General features: G+C 40.5%; 1 protein-coding gene across 2 annotated transcripts in view; it reads left to right on the forward strand.

Moving 5' to 3' along the window:
- Positions 1–3,870: 3,870 nt before the first annotated feature.
- The window catches only part of CEP63 (centrosomal protein 63), a 40,989-nt gene continuing 31,129 nt past the window's right edge, over positions 3,871–13,730 (forward strand). Inside the window, exons 1-5 of one of the 2 annotated variants that reach the window (XM_089671229.1) lie at positions 3,882–3,985; positions 4,317–4,400; positions 8,356–8,440; positions 9,656–9,833; positions 12,279–12,374. In XM_089671229.1, the coding sequence (XP_089527355.1) occupies positions 8,397–8,440; positions 9,656–9,833; positions 12,279–12,374 (318 nt within the window). In that variant the 5' untranslated portion in view covers positions 3,882–3,985; positions 4,317–4,400; positions 8,356–8,396. Of the gene's footprint in view, positions 3,986–4,316; positions 4,401–8,355; positions 8,441–9,655; positions 9,834–12,278; positions 12,375–13,730 lie in introns of both variants that reach the window. The other variant, XM_089671230.1, reaches the window with a different exon arrangement.

Consider the following 13,730-nt stretch of genomic DNA (forward strand, 5'->3'; position numbering starts at 1 on the left):
TATAGTAATAGAAAAAAGTCACTGTATGTTTAAATGCAAAATATTTGAAGTACGTGAATTTGCCCTGATATCAGTATTTTGAATCTCCTATTTAGCTACAACTATACTGGGAAACCCAGCTTCAGGCCTTATTCACAAAGGCTGTGAGGCCCATACAGTGTAAATGAACTGTTTGTTTATATGGTAGAGCAGGGGTGCCAAACTGGAGGCACTCCAGCTGTTGCGAAACTACAAGTCCCATCATGCCTCTGCCTTTGAGAGTCAAGCTTGTAACTGTCAATCTTGCAATGCCTCATGGGACTTGTAGTTTGGCAACAGCTGGAGGGCCGACAGTTTGACACCCGTGTGGTAGAGCATATCACCGCTGCACATCTGTCAAATTAGGACAAGTGATTCTGTTTTCACAGCCGCTGTATCCCCATAGTGCCTGCATGCAGCTTCAGGCGGCTCCAGCTGCATAAACAAATGGCGCACTCATTCTGTATAGGCCTCATCTCCTGTGTGAATGAGGCCTTAGCATCTAATAAGATTCTACTGAATGCACCAGTGATTACAGTGAACACCAAGGAATGAACTCATCAGTGTGTTGATGCTATTTCATGGTTCAGTCAGCAAATGAGGGTATATTCTGACTCAGTGTTCTTGTCAAAAAACGTACTGTGCTGTCTGGCAGGGTTGCTGGATCATTAATTTGGCTTAACAGAAATATAAAACCATTTCCATATACCTATTTCACCTGTGCTTTCAAGGAGTTCAGTTTCAACACTTACCTTAAAAGGTAACTCCACTTTTGTGGGGATAAAATAGCAAATAGTAACAAAAAAATAATGTAGTGTATACAATTGATACACAAGTCATATTGTAATTGAATGTTATTAAATATGACCTTTTATTTTCAACCTGCAGTGCTGTAATTTTCTCTAAAATGCAATATAGCAATCTACAGGCATTCTGTACACAGATGGAGTACAGAACACCTCCAGAAATGTCATTTCTTGATTGTGTGATTGGCTCTTTGATTTTCCCAGAAGCCTACAGTATGATACAAGTCAGATTTTTGGCATCCCCTGCAACAAAAATGTTGTTTTTGGTGGGATGCTCCCAAAGGGAAATCACGTCTAAAGGGATACAGACCCCACCACTTTCCTCATTAGAGCCCAGCACGTGCAGAAGCTGAATGATAATTATGAAACCACTCCCATTAGATTCATTTTGCACATGGACACAGACAAACAAATTGCAGTTTCTTCAGAATAACACAAGGTAGGAATATGCAACAAAGTTTGTTAAAATGCCTGCAATCAACATAGATCACCCCCACAAAAGTGGAGTTACTCTTTAACCTAATACCTAACCCCGTTAACCATAACGTGTAAATCCTCGCCTTCTAAAACAACCCATTCAGTTTAAAATAAAAATGAAAAGCAAAGCATTTGTGTATAGATATAAAAAACATTCTAAATACCTTTTTATCTCTTTTTACAGTATTCCCAGCTGTATAATAAGAGCTAGGGGAGGAGAAACAGCAGTACACTGATCTTCCCAGTAAATGGCTGTGCAAGAGGAGGGGGGCATGTGAGCAGAAGACTGATCATTGGAGCTAGGGGAGGAGAAACAGCCAGCACACTGATTTTTTTGAACAGTATATATATAATATATACATTTTTTGGGGGACAGCACTGCGCTTCTTTTTCATTGTGTATTTTGTAGATTGAGGATGTGAAACACCTACCAAGTGCTGGTAGGTCATCCACATATTCCACATAGATGGTTTGCTGTGGTTGTGCATCATTTGGTTTGCATTTACATAAAGACTGTTGTTTCAATATATATTTATTATTTTTTGTTTATTTTTTTAATGTAAAAAAAAAAGGACAACATTGAAAAAAAAGTATTTTATTTGTGAATAACTTTGCAATGTTTTGTACCAGAATCACTCCTATAGTAGAACTATAGGCGGAACTTTTTTTTGTTTTTGGAAAGTGTAAGGAAGGGTTATAACCCCTGTCAGTTTTGTTTTACCATCTGTGTCACATTCCTGTCCCATAGCCAAAACAAGAAAGAGAGGAAATCCCTGAAATCTGAGGGAATGTCACCAGTGTCACTGGATCTAGTGTCATCGTTGGAAGATTTCCATTTTATCCCTATTTTGGTGACAACCCAAAATGTGGGATTTCCTTTCACTTCCACTCTTGGTGATATTGGCAAAGAGGATAAATACAGAGGGTGAATCTCCCTAACAGGGACACACAGCCATGAAAACCTGATGATGGTTCTAATCCACTCCACTCTATCAAAAACTAAAACAAGTTTTTTTTCCTTTCGTTATTCGTCAAATACAGTAACACTTAAGAAAAAATCATTAATCAAAGAAGAAAAAATATGTTTTGTTACTTTTTTCCAAAGAGTGCATTAAAAATTTTGCAAAACAAAGTCACCAAAAGTAAGTCTTTTTTGTTTTTCTGTATTTCTTTGTTATCTCAAGTAATGAGAAGGTTAGTGCTGAATAAACAGACCCATAGTAGAAATGTAAAAATTGGTCAGGTCCATAGTGGGTGGTACAGGTTTCAGAGCCGACGACATGGTCAATAAAGTTTTAAGCTTGATTCACATCTATGCAGGTTACAGTTGATGCATTTTTCCGCAGCATTTTGCGTTTTAGAACACGCAAGTTTTTTTGCTAATAGAAATATTCTATTAACAAAAAAAAACGCTGCAAAAATGCCCATTGAAGTCTGATACGTGGAAAACTCAACCTGCTGTTTGAAAAAAAGTCCCTGGTCCTTTCCAAAATATGCACCAGCTAAAATCGCACAGATCTGAACTAGATCCATAGAAAATCATGTTACATGGACTGTATTGCATTTCTACAAAATGGAAAACGCACTGAAATCTGCATAAGGCTAGGTTCACACCTGTGCGGCCGTGGGGGCTACGATTTGTGTGGGCATGAGAGCCCATTCATTTAATAGGCTGCCGTGACCCATGACATGCAGGAAAGAAGTCCCTGCACTATTTTTGAAGTTGCAAGGGAACCGAGGTTCCCAGTATGTTGCAATTTGCAGTGTGAGTGGCTTGCCATTAGGAACAGGGGCGGACTGACAACTTATGGGGCCCCCAGGCAATAGGGGATCATGCAGCCCCTGTGTCCTTGTCCAAATTCAAAAAAGCCTATGAAAAAGGTACCAGGGGCATCTCATGGGGCCCCCTACTGACCCTGGGCCCTTGGGCAGTGCCCGAGTCTCCAAATGGTCAGTCCGCCCGATTAGGAATAATGTCACCCGCCCGCTGGTCCTGTATTTCTCTGTGTGGGTGGTTGCGGCTCCTGGTATTTGTGCGGGTTCTGCGGCGGCACCACCCGCACAAATGTGATCCTAGCCTAAGGGCCCGTTCACACCACTGCATTTTAGTGTAGCTGTAAAATGCAGATCAACGGAAGGACATCTGAAAAACAATGAGTTTCAATGTGTGTTACACTATAACGTTGCATTGCCTGGCACTAAAATGCAAAATGTATGTCAACAGACATCAAAATACATGTCAACGGATGTCAAAATGTCTGTCAGTGCGTGTTCAAACACCACTAAAATGGATGGAAATGTACATGTGAATTGGTCTAATTCTGAACCTATGGTTCATTGTAAGTGCTCTGTATCTCTGCTAGAGGGAGCTACTGAGCTGTTAAAAAAAAAAAAAAAAGTCCAGCGTACTGCACCAACAAACCAGAGCTGAAAACGAGGCTTGGTTTCAGGAGCATACAGTTAACCAACCTAATCATTTCAGGAGCATGAAAGTGAGGCTTGGTTTCAGGAGCATGAAAGCGAGGCTTGATTAGTGAACTATGAAGGCGAAGTTTAGTTTGTAAAAATGTGAAAGTGAGGCGTGGTTGTTGGATTGTGAAAGTGAGGCTTGGTTCCTGTAAGGGTTTGCACAGCAGTGTGGAGATGTAGGCAGACCGATAGAAATAGACTGACTTTGGATACAGGTACTGTGCTGATCTATTTATTTTGGTGAAGAATTAAAGGTATAGTCCATCTTTTGCAACAAAGTGAGCCATGCACCCTCATTAATGAACGTGCTTGCATTGAAGCCTGCAGAGCAGTGCAACTCTGCATAGTGGATCTCAGGTGCAATGCCCAAGCATCTGCAGAGCATTCCTCCAGCTCCAGGTCTGTAGGGCAGTATGGACTGACTGGTAATGGGTTGCAGGAAGTAAACACTGGACTCCCAGTGCTGTGACATCACTGTGCTCTATTGAGAACTGCAGGTTCCTCTGTTGCAGTGGTAGATGAGACTTGTAGTCTTTCCATTCACAGATCCATGGATGACAGAGCCGTGCTGGTGGAGCCACACGATTAAAGGAAGCCATGTCGCTGCAGGGAGAACACCCCGCTGTTTAGGTAAGTGGAGGTGGGAGGCTGGAGGAATCTGGCCATGTTTCATGTTATACCCAATATATGGCTCTGAGATGACGTGGTCACAAAGCTATATTGCCTATAGCTCGCATAGTATGGCCTATTCACACAGCGGTAACAAAACACATATACAAGTGTTTTTTAATTACTGATCTGAATGCAGCTGCATTGTTTTCAATGGAGCCATCCACACAGCTGCATAAACATGCACTGCATTCAAATCCATAACACAGAATCCAAAAAACATGTAAGAACATAGGGTTTACACGCAGAAACACATGTATACACATTTGTAAGTGTGTAAATGAAGTATATATACAGATCTAAATCAGGTTTTAACAAATCCCAGGTGCCAGGTCACTAGAAATTACATCCCTAGATTTGCACACTGCCTTCCATTGACTTCAATGAAATAACACCTCTCGATGACTTCATTGCCAAAATGCCTCTAGAGGACTTCAATGCAAAAATGCCTCCCATTGACTTCAGTGTAAAAATGCCTCCCGTTGACTTTAGTGCAAAACCGCCTCCCGTTGACTTCAGTGCAAAGCCGCTCCCCGATGACTTCAGTGCAAAGCCGCTCCCCGATGACTTCAGTGCAAAACCGCCCCCTGATGACTTCAGTGCAAAGCCGCCCCCCGATGACTTCAGTGCAAAACCTCCTCCCGATATCAATCCTATGTGAACACTTGTTTCTGCATGCCACTTGACTCTATCACTTGCGAGTCTGGAACACACTGCTCCAAACTCACACAGGACTTTTTTTCGCAATGGCATTTAAATCACAATGCGTGTGGTTCGCATCTGTGTGAACCACCTCAATAGGAACACATAGTATCTAGCCTGTCATGCAATTCTGTGAGTCTGAAAAACATATCCAGAATCGCATATATATGAACCAGGGCGGCTCCATTCACACCTGGGCATTTTGAGATCACGGCAGAATCACTGTGATCAGAAAACGCAGATTCAGGTGCCATTATTTTCAATGGCACCTAAAATGCGTGGTTTTGTCATGATTGTCACACAGCAAATTGCATCACATGAAGCTTGTTGCCCAAGAAAGTTGCTTTGCTCCGGTTGCTGATGACCCATGCTACACTAAAAAGAAAGAAAGGCTTCTAACTTTTCTAGCAGGCTCCTAAATGAAATTTGTCAAGCCCTGATCCATATGCAAGTATTTTACAGATCATTTTGCAGGAACTTTTGTCCTAGATAACACATGTGATAACCTCAATAAAATAATGTGAATGAAGGATAAAATTCCGCAGGCTTGTACCTGTATGAGGTCCAGCAATGACATTCAGTGTGATCCAATGTGCTGCAGAAAAATGCAGCATGTCCACATTTTCCCACAGCATGCATCACACTAGTGTTGTGGTATGAACAGGGCACATAGCAATTGTTTTCTGTGTGCTCTAGCAGTGATCTGTGATTTTTTTATTTTTTTTTTCCTGTGCATAAAAATGCAGGTCACTACATATAGTGTGAATGTACCCTTAGGGCCGTGCACACCATAACATGCATAATAACTCATGAAAGCACGTGCATTTATAAACCTTTACATGCTTTTTTGTGTGATGAAGGAAGTTGATGTGTGTTTCTTTCATGCATTTTTCTCTATTTCCATTGTCATCACATTACATTGCACCTCTGGATAAAGCGAACAGATAGCCCATGCAGTGGGGAAAAAAATTACTTTCATGGAGTTCTGCTTTTAAAAAAGTCCAGGTATGGATTCAGTTACCTAGTTACATTGGTCCAGCTCAGAACAATGTAAGTATGCATATTCCATACCTGGCAAATCCCTGTGGAGAATTACTGCTACTATAGTGACCACCGCTGTGTTCCAGGTCTTGTGTTTGAGGTGCCGTTCACAGAATGCCTTGAAATTTCTTAATGAGTGCAAAACGTTCTCTGATTGGAAGAGGTGGAGATTGTGATGTCACTGCCTTGCCTCTCTACCTGGTCCAGTTAGAGAATGCCTTTTTTATTGAGAAAAATGCAAAGTTTCCTGTGAATGGTGGCAGTGTCAAGCAAGCAACCCGCTCTGTGTTCACTGTGAAGAACTGTGGTCCCCTGGCATAGGGCCCAGAAAACAGTGGCAATCATTGTAGCATCAGTGACTACTACAATGACTCTCCAGTTCCACAGCTCTCCTACAGGTAGGGCATATGCATACTTACATTAGTCCAAGCTGGACCAATGTAACTATGCTATAACTCCACACCTTGAATTCAGCTTTAAGGAGAATAGGAAGTGCTACAGGACTGTGATTGACTTAGACTGCTTCACCGATTTGGTTGGCTACTCCTAACATTAGAAAGCATGTCTGATTTCATTTGTATAACTGGATACCATAACAATGACTACTTGACCTCTTGTAGTGAAAGCACTGATATTTCAAACACTAATAGAATGAGCCCAGTGTCTTGGCAGAGGGGATTTGGGGGTTGCTTGGGGATTTGATCACTGTTTGATATTTGTGTCACATGGTGATCTCCACCAGCGTCTTTATTTTAGATCTGTATCATTATGTGTTCACACGTGCCAGGAATATTATTTTCAGTCTCCTATAGTGCCTTGAAAAAGTATTCATACCCCTTGAAATTTTCCACATTTTGTCATGTTACAACCAAAAACATAAATGTATTTTATTGGGATTTTATGTGATAGACCAACACAAAGTGTCACATAATTGTGAAGTGGAAGGAAAATGATAAATGGTTTTCAACATTTTTTACAAATAAATATCTGAAAAGTGTAGCATGCATTTGTATTCAGTCCCCTTTACTCTGATACTCCTAACTAAAGTCTAGTGGAACCAATTGCCTTCAGTGGTCACTTAATTAGTAAACAGAATCCACCTGTGTGTAATTTAATCTCAGTAGAAATACAGCTGTTCTTTGAAGCCCTCAGAGGTTTGTTCGAGAACATTGGTGAACAAACAGCATCATGAAGGCCAAGGAACACACAATACAGGTGAGAGATAAAGTTGTGGAGAGGTTTAAAGCAGGGTTAGGTTGTAAAAAAAAAAAAAAAAAATCCCCCCCAAACTTTGAACATCTCGTGGAGCACTGCTCAATTCATCATCCAAAAATCGTAGGAAAACCTACTAAGACATAGGAACTTCTCGAGGAACCCTATGCTTTCATGGATGCCTGGTTGAGAATGATTGCTCTAGTTGGAGATTACACAGGGCAGAAGACTCTCTCCACCCAAAATCTGATTGGATATAAATTGTGCAATATGTTTAGGCTCTCATGCTACATAGTTGCAGGTAAATGTACAAGTAATGCTATGATCATTCTTTGGCGGTCAGTTTCAATAAAAAGGTTGTATTTCAGTTGCATAACTTGCAGAAAATTCTAGCAAAATTACCAAAATTAATTTGGAAGTTATTAAATCTAGGGGCAGCACAGTGGCTAAATGGTTAGCACTTCCGCCTGGCAGTACTAGGGTCGTTGGTTCGAATCCCAGCCACGGCACCACCTGCCTGGAGTTTGCATGTTCTCCCTGTGCCTGCGTGGGTTTCTTCTGGGTACTCCGGTTTCCTCCCACACTCCAAAGACATGCTGGTAGGTTAATTGGATCCTGTCTAAATTGGTCCTAGTATATGAATGTAAGTTAGGGACCTTAGATTGTACGCCCCTTGAGGGTTAGGGACTGATGTGAATGTACAATATATATGTGTAAAGCGCTGTGTATATTGAAGGCGCTATATAAGTATCTGAAATAAATAAATAATAGGACTGATGCAATGTTGTCGTGTGCATGGCCAGAATAAAGGAGATTGTGTGTATTCAGTTTACAGTTGATTTCTTCATAGATTACAAAGCCTTTTGGTGGCTGCCTTATTGCATATGTCATCTCAAGCAACATTGGCATTTTACACAAGTCTCCTGTGTGGTTGTATCTCAATGTTCATGTCTTCTTCCAGGTTCATGAGCTGGTATTGGTCCTGGAACTTTATCTCTCACAATGGAAGCTTTGTTGGAAGGAATGCAAAAAAAGGGAAAGACAGGGTGAGTATAATAAAACGCAGAGAGAAAAGCTTGTTCTCTGCTGACATAAAGTGGAGAAAGGACCCATACACCTTACTTTGTATGGAAGCAGTGGTTTGCAAATGTCCAGCTGTGACACTTGCTGAGTCACAGCTAGAGCTCACCAATCAGCTTGTTCCCTTCATAGAATCCCTGCATTTTATTGAGAATCCTGTATTTGTCTCGTTGTCCGTTTCAAAGAAAGTTTACTCAGAACTTTTTCCCCAAAATGCCTGAATTTCACCTTGTGCGTTTTTTTGTGACTCTGCCATGAAAGTGTTGCCTTTTTTCCACATCAGCTCAACAAACCTTATTTGTAGCATTTTAAGTCTTAGTGGTTAACTATCCATACAGTAGACCAGGGCACTGCCAGTGAACAATGGAGCCTTGTAGTTGTATAATAATTTATGCATATTCAGACCTCATATCAGAATCAATTCCTGAACCTTAACACCTCAGATCAGCTGCAAACCCTTCACCTTAACATCTCTGGTTGTACCAATTTCAGCACCTTGAAACTTCAGAGCAAACTCTATTCTTGCACCTTCAAACCTCAGATCAACCCCAATTCCAGCACCATCAATCCTCCTGTTAACCCCAATTCCATCACTATCAAATCTCAGATCATCCCCGATTTCCTGCACCTTCAAACCTCAGATCGGCCTCAATTCCTCCACCTTCAAATCTCAGATCAGCCCTAAACTCTGCAGCTTCAAACCTCAGGTCAGTCCTAAACCCTGTACCCTCACAAATGCAGTTTTCCTTAGCTGCTACAGCAGCTCCAACAATTGGATGAAGAGTATAAGGGAGTGGAAGGGCTTCTTCCATACACTCTCTTGTTGGCTGCCAGCATGGCTACACTGTCAGGGAAGTGGGTGGACCATGGGCAGATATGTAATTGACCTCCTAGTGAGCTGTCAATTATGGCCTCTGGCAGCGGTGCTTTGAGCTCCAGTGAAAAAGGCATCTCATGTTGTAGGTTGCCAATGCCTGTTGTAGACCCTAAACATTTACTCTTGTTTTTTCAACATTCTCAGTAATCCTTGTTAATAAGAAACTGTGTGCCCTGAACATCTTTTTTCATGTGTTAGACTGGCTTTGGCTATTTCCACTGATAACGTTGCTGTAATCTTTTGCTATGTTGTTTATGTCCACACTTTCCTGTACTAACATCGTTATTTTTCTTCCTTGTGTCAGGACACTTTATAGTTCCTGTGAAGCTGAGTTGCAAGAACTGATGAGACAGATTGACATCATGTTGGATCATAAGAAGGCTGAGTGGGAAGCCCATACGGAGACACTAAATACTCTTTTACAACTCCGAGAGCAGGAGTTAAATACTTCTAGCGCTCGAGAAGAAAGACTGAGCCAAGAGGTAATCCTATCACCTCTGACAGCTGAATGGGTTCTGCAGTTTAGATGGAAATGAAAATCCCATTAAATGAAAATTCCCATATGCTTCTGACCAATGTTTTAGTAATACAGAATAGTTTAAATAACATTAACAACAATGCAATAGTACATAGTGCTCAAGTTTTATTAGCACTGTGCAAATATACCAGAATGGTATACATTTAAAACTTTATTTATCTGAATAAATCCCATTAACTGATTTCACCAATAGGTGTGTGAAAGCTGGGGCTCACAGCTGCTTATCTTAGAAAACTGTACCAAAAGGAAGATACTTTAGCAAAAAGTTCAGAATGAATTGGGGATTTTATTTCACATTGTCACAGTTAATAATAACAGTTTGGTAGCAGATGTCATAGGGTTCTTGCTCCCTTTGATGGCTGCACAGTGATTTTGTAGCATCTATCAGGGAAGTACAAGCTCTTTCTGTTTTCTTCTGTTGCCTTTAACTGGTCTCTACTAGCATATCACAATGTTCCTGAGTTTTAGGCGTCTACAGGAATTTGGAAGTAGTGGCCAGACACCTGGATGTGCTTGATATTTAATGTAAAACTCTGACTTCAGGCATCACACAGGTTTTCTTTATGGGCATAAACCTAACAAAGACACACTGTAGATATCTGTAATCAATAGCTTTGGTAAAAGAAGCAAGCATTGCTTTTTGTTGGTGGAGAAAGTGATCTGTGTTTCTCTATAGAGCAATCGAGGAGCCCTAAAACCTGAGCAATATGTAAAATTACTGTCTATAGTTATGCTGGCCCTATCCTCTCCACCTTATAGCTGGTTACCGCGACTAGCCATTAGTAAAGCACATGGGGGTGGGGGAGGCCTGCAAGAAGCTTAGTTGATCCACTATACAGTGGCCCTGATTTTAAATATCACTGTAAAATGGCCTATCATTAACAAACAATATTATATTAGTAAGAAAAAAAGTACCTCTTTAAAGGTTCGCAATGTTGTATTCCTTGGATTGGATATGCTGCTTACAGGCAATGATAAAATGGTCTTTGGTTAACATTTGCATTATTGATTTTTTCACACCATCAGGGTCTACTATTTTCATTCAGACTTATTATTGAGACAGAATGGTCATCATTAGGCAAAGTCTAATTATGTACTGAGCCACTATGGTTTGGCCCTTGTACAAACTTTATATATTTATCAAGTAAATATTTCGTACATGGCAGTGAATTCCAAGAGCAATATGAGTTTTATAAAGAGGATGTGTTTTCACAGCAGGAGTTGTCTTTTTGTAGACCCATTGGGGGAGATTTACTAAAGCTGGAGCACTCAGAATCTGGTGCAGCTGTGCATGGTAGCCAATCAGCTTCCAACGTCAGCTTGTTCAGTTAAGCTTTGTCAATAAACCTCGAAGCTGATTAGTTTCTATGCAAAGTTGCACAAAATTTTGCACTCTCCAGTTTTAGTAAATAACCCCCATTGCCTGTAATTGAAACCTCAGACTGATGAAGCTGAACTAGAAAATGTGAGAAGTTGCTGACAGCATATCTTGCTGACTAAAAATGAGAATGCGTTATACTGTATTAATGCTGTATAATACTGTAATACTGTATTATACTGTATTAATATGCAATATTTCATATGTACCAACTAAAAGAGATATAGTTATATAGGTTGAAAAAAGACACAAATCCATCCAGTTCAACCAATAGAACAAAAACAAACTAATAGAAAACCTCCATATACACAATCCTATACCCAAAGTTGATCCAGAGGAAGGCAAAAAACCTCAATAAAGCATATTCCAATTTGCTCCAATGGGGAAAATAATTCTTCCTGATCTCCTAGGAGACAGTCGGATATTCCCTGGATCAGATACCCCAGGTGTTTTTACCTATAAATGTTAGTATCCAGTCATGGTTTGTGCATTTAGGAATGCATCCAGATCTTTTTATAAACAATCTACTGAGCTGGTCAGAACTACTTCTTGATGGAATCTGTTCCAAATTTTCACAGCTCTTACTGTGAAGAAGCCTTTCTGTATGTGGTGGTTGTCTCTTTTTTTGCAGATGAAATATTTAAAATGTTTTAAGCAAAGCCAGTATACATATATTATAGCAGACCTGCATGCCAAAGGGACTTCTTTACCCTGGCTTCTTCTGCCATCTTGATTGGCCAGCTTGGTGTGATTTAACTCATGCACAAGGGAGTTTATTCATCCTGGCAGATACCAGAACTGTACACTGAGTTGCACATACCCAACTCAACATACATTTAGAAAAAACGTTGCTACCAGGCAGGATTTTTTTATGCAGAAGACACTTAGTCTCTTCCTACAATAAAAACCTGCCTTTCAGCAATTATTTTAAATAGGACTTTAGTTCTGCCCTAAAGCGTAGGTTTATTTTTCGAACGTGTAACCTGAATGTGTCTGTTTTTAATTCTACAGATCAAGACGCTAAGAAAACAGTTGACAGAGCAAGAGGAGAGCAATGTCAAGAAGACATCAGAATATGAATCTCAACTGACACAGTTTCAGGAAGAGGTTTGTCACACCATTATTACCTTTTCCAACAAGATGTTTTCTCTCCTAAACCTGTGAACTAATGAAACCCTCACACTAGTCATACATGGCTTGAATTCCGTCCAATTCTTGCTGAATGGGGTGAAATTTGAGCTGTGGGTGCTCCTGTAGGCACCACCTAGCTCTACAAATTTCAGTTACAAAATTGATGGAGTTGAGTGGAAAATTGTCAGCTGAACAATGACTATATCCCGTCGGATGCATTCTGTGTTCTGTGGGTGTCGACTTTCTGAATAAAAAGTCTAGCATCAGATTCCACCATCCATGCAGTTTATCATAGATAGGGGCAATTCAGTGATTCCTTATATTTTTTTCAGCGCTCGAGGCTGAACAAGAGAAACCAGCTGTGTATGGCCAGCTTTAATCCATTCTTCAGCAGAACATGCCATGATTCTCTCAAGATCCTTCTCTTGGGCAGACTCTAGAGAGATTATGACTAGGCAATTGTTTAACTGCCTGGAGCGCTTGGACATTTTTGATAATAAATGTTACATTTATTGAAAAATTGTTCTGTATATTTTGACATGCTAGGATCTCAATTTGAGTAGACTTCTTAAATTACAACTGCGCTGTGTGCACAATTATTAGGCAAGTGAGTTTCTTGATCAAATCGTCATTTTTATGCATATTGTCCAACTCCAAGCTGTATAATCTTGAGTGCTTATTGGATTTAAGCATATCAGGTGATGTGTATTTGTGTAATGAGGGAGGGTGTGGCCTAAGGAGATCAACACTTTATATCAAGGTCTTCATAATTATTAGGCAGCTTCTTTTCCTCAGGCAAAATGGGGCAAAAAAGAGATTTAACTGCCTCTGAAAAGTCAAAAATTGTAAAAAGTCATTTAAAGGGATGCAGCACTCTTGAAATTAAGATATTGGGGCGTGATCGCAGAACCATCAAATGTTTTGTTGCAAATAGTCAACAGGGTAGCAAGCATTGTGTTAAAAAAACACTCAAAATTAATTGCCAAAGATTTGAGAAGAATCAAACTTGAAGCTACCTGGAACCCATTATCCTTCAGTGCTGTCATATTCCAGAACTGCAACCTACCTGTAGTGCCCAGAAGTACAAGGTACTCAGAGACATGGCCATGGTAAGGAAGGCTGAAACCCGACCACCACTGAACAAGAATCACAAGCTGAAACCTCAAGACTGGGCCAAGAAATATCTGAAGACAGATTTTTCAAAGGTTTTATGGACTGGTGAGATGAGAGTGACTCTTGACGGACCAGATGGATGGCTGTGGCTGGATCAGTAATGGGCACAGAGCTCCACTTCGACTCAAACGTCAGCAAGGTGGAGGTGGGGTTCTGGTA

This window comes from Staurois parvus, unplaced genomic scaffold, assembly GCF_062004578.1.
Source record: "Staurois parvus isolate SC_StPar_1 unplaced genomic scaffold, SC_StPar_1.0 ptg000102l, whole genome shotgun sequence".
NCBI lineage: Eukaryota > Metazoa > Chordata > Amphibia > Anura > Ranidae > Staurois > Staurois parvus.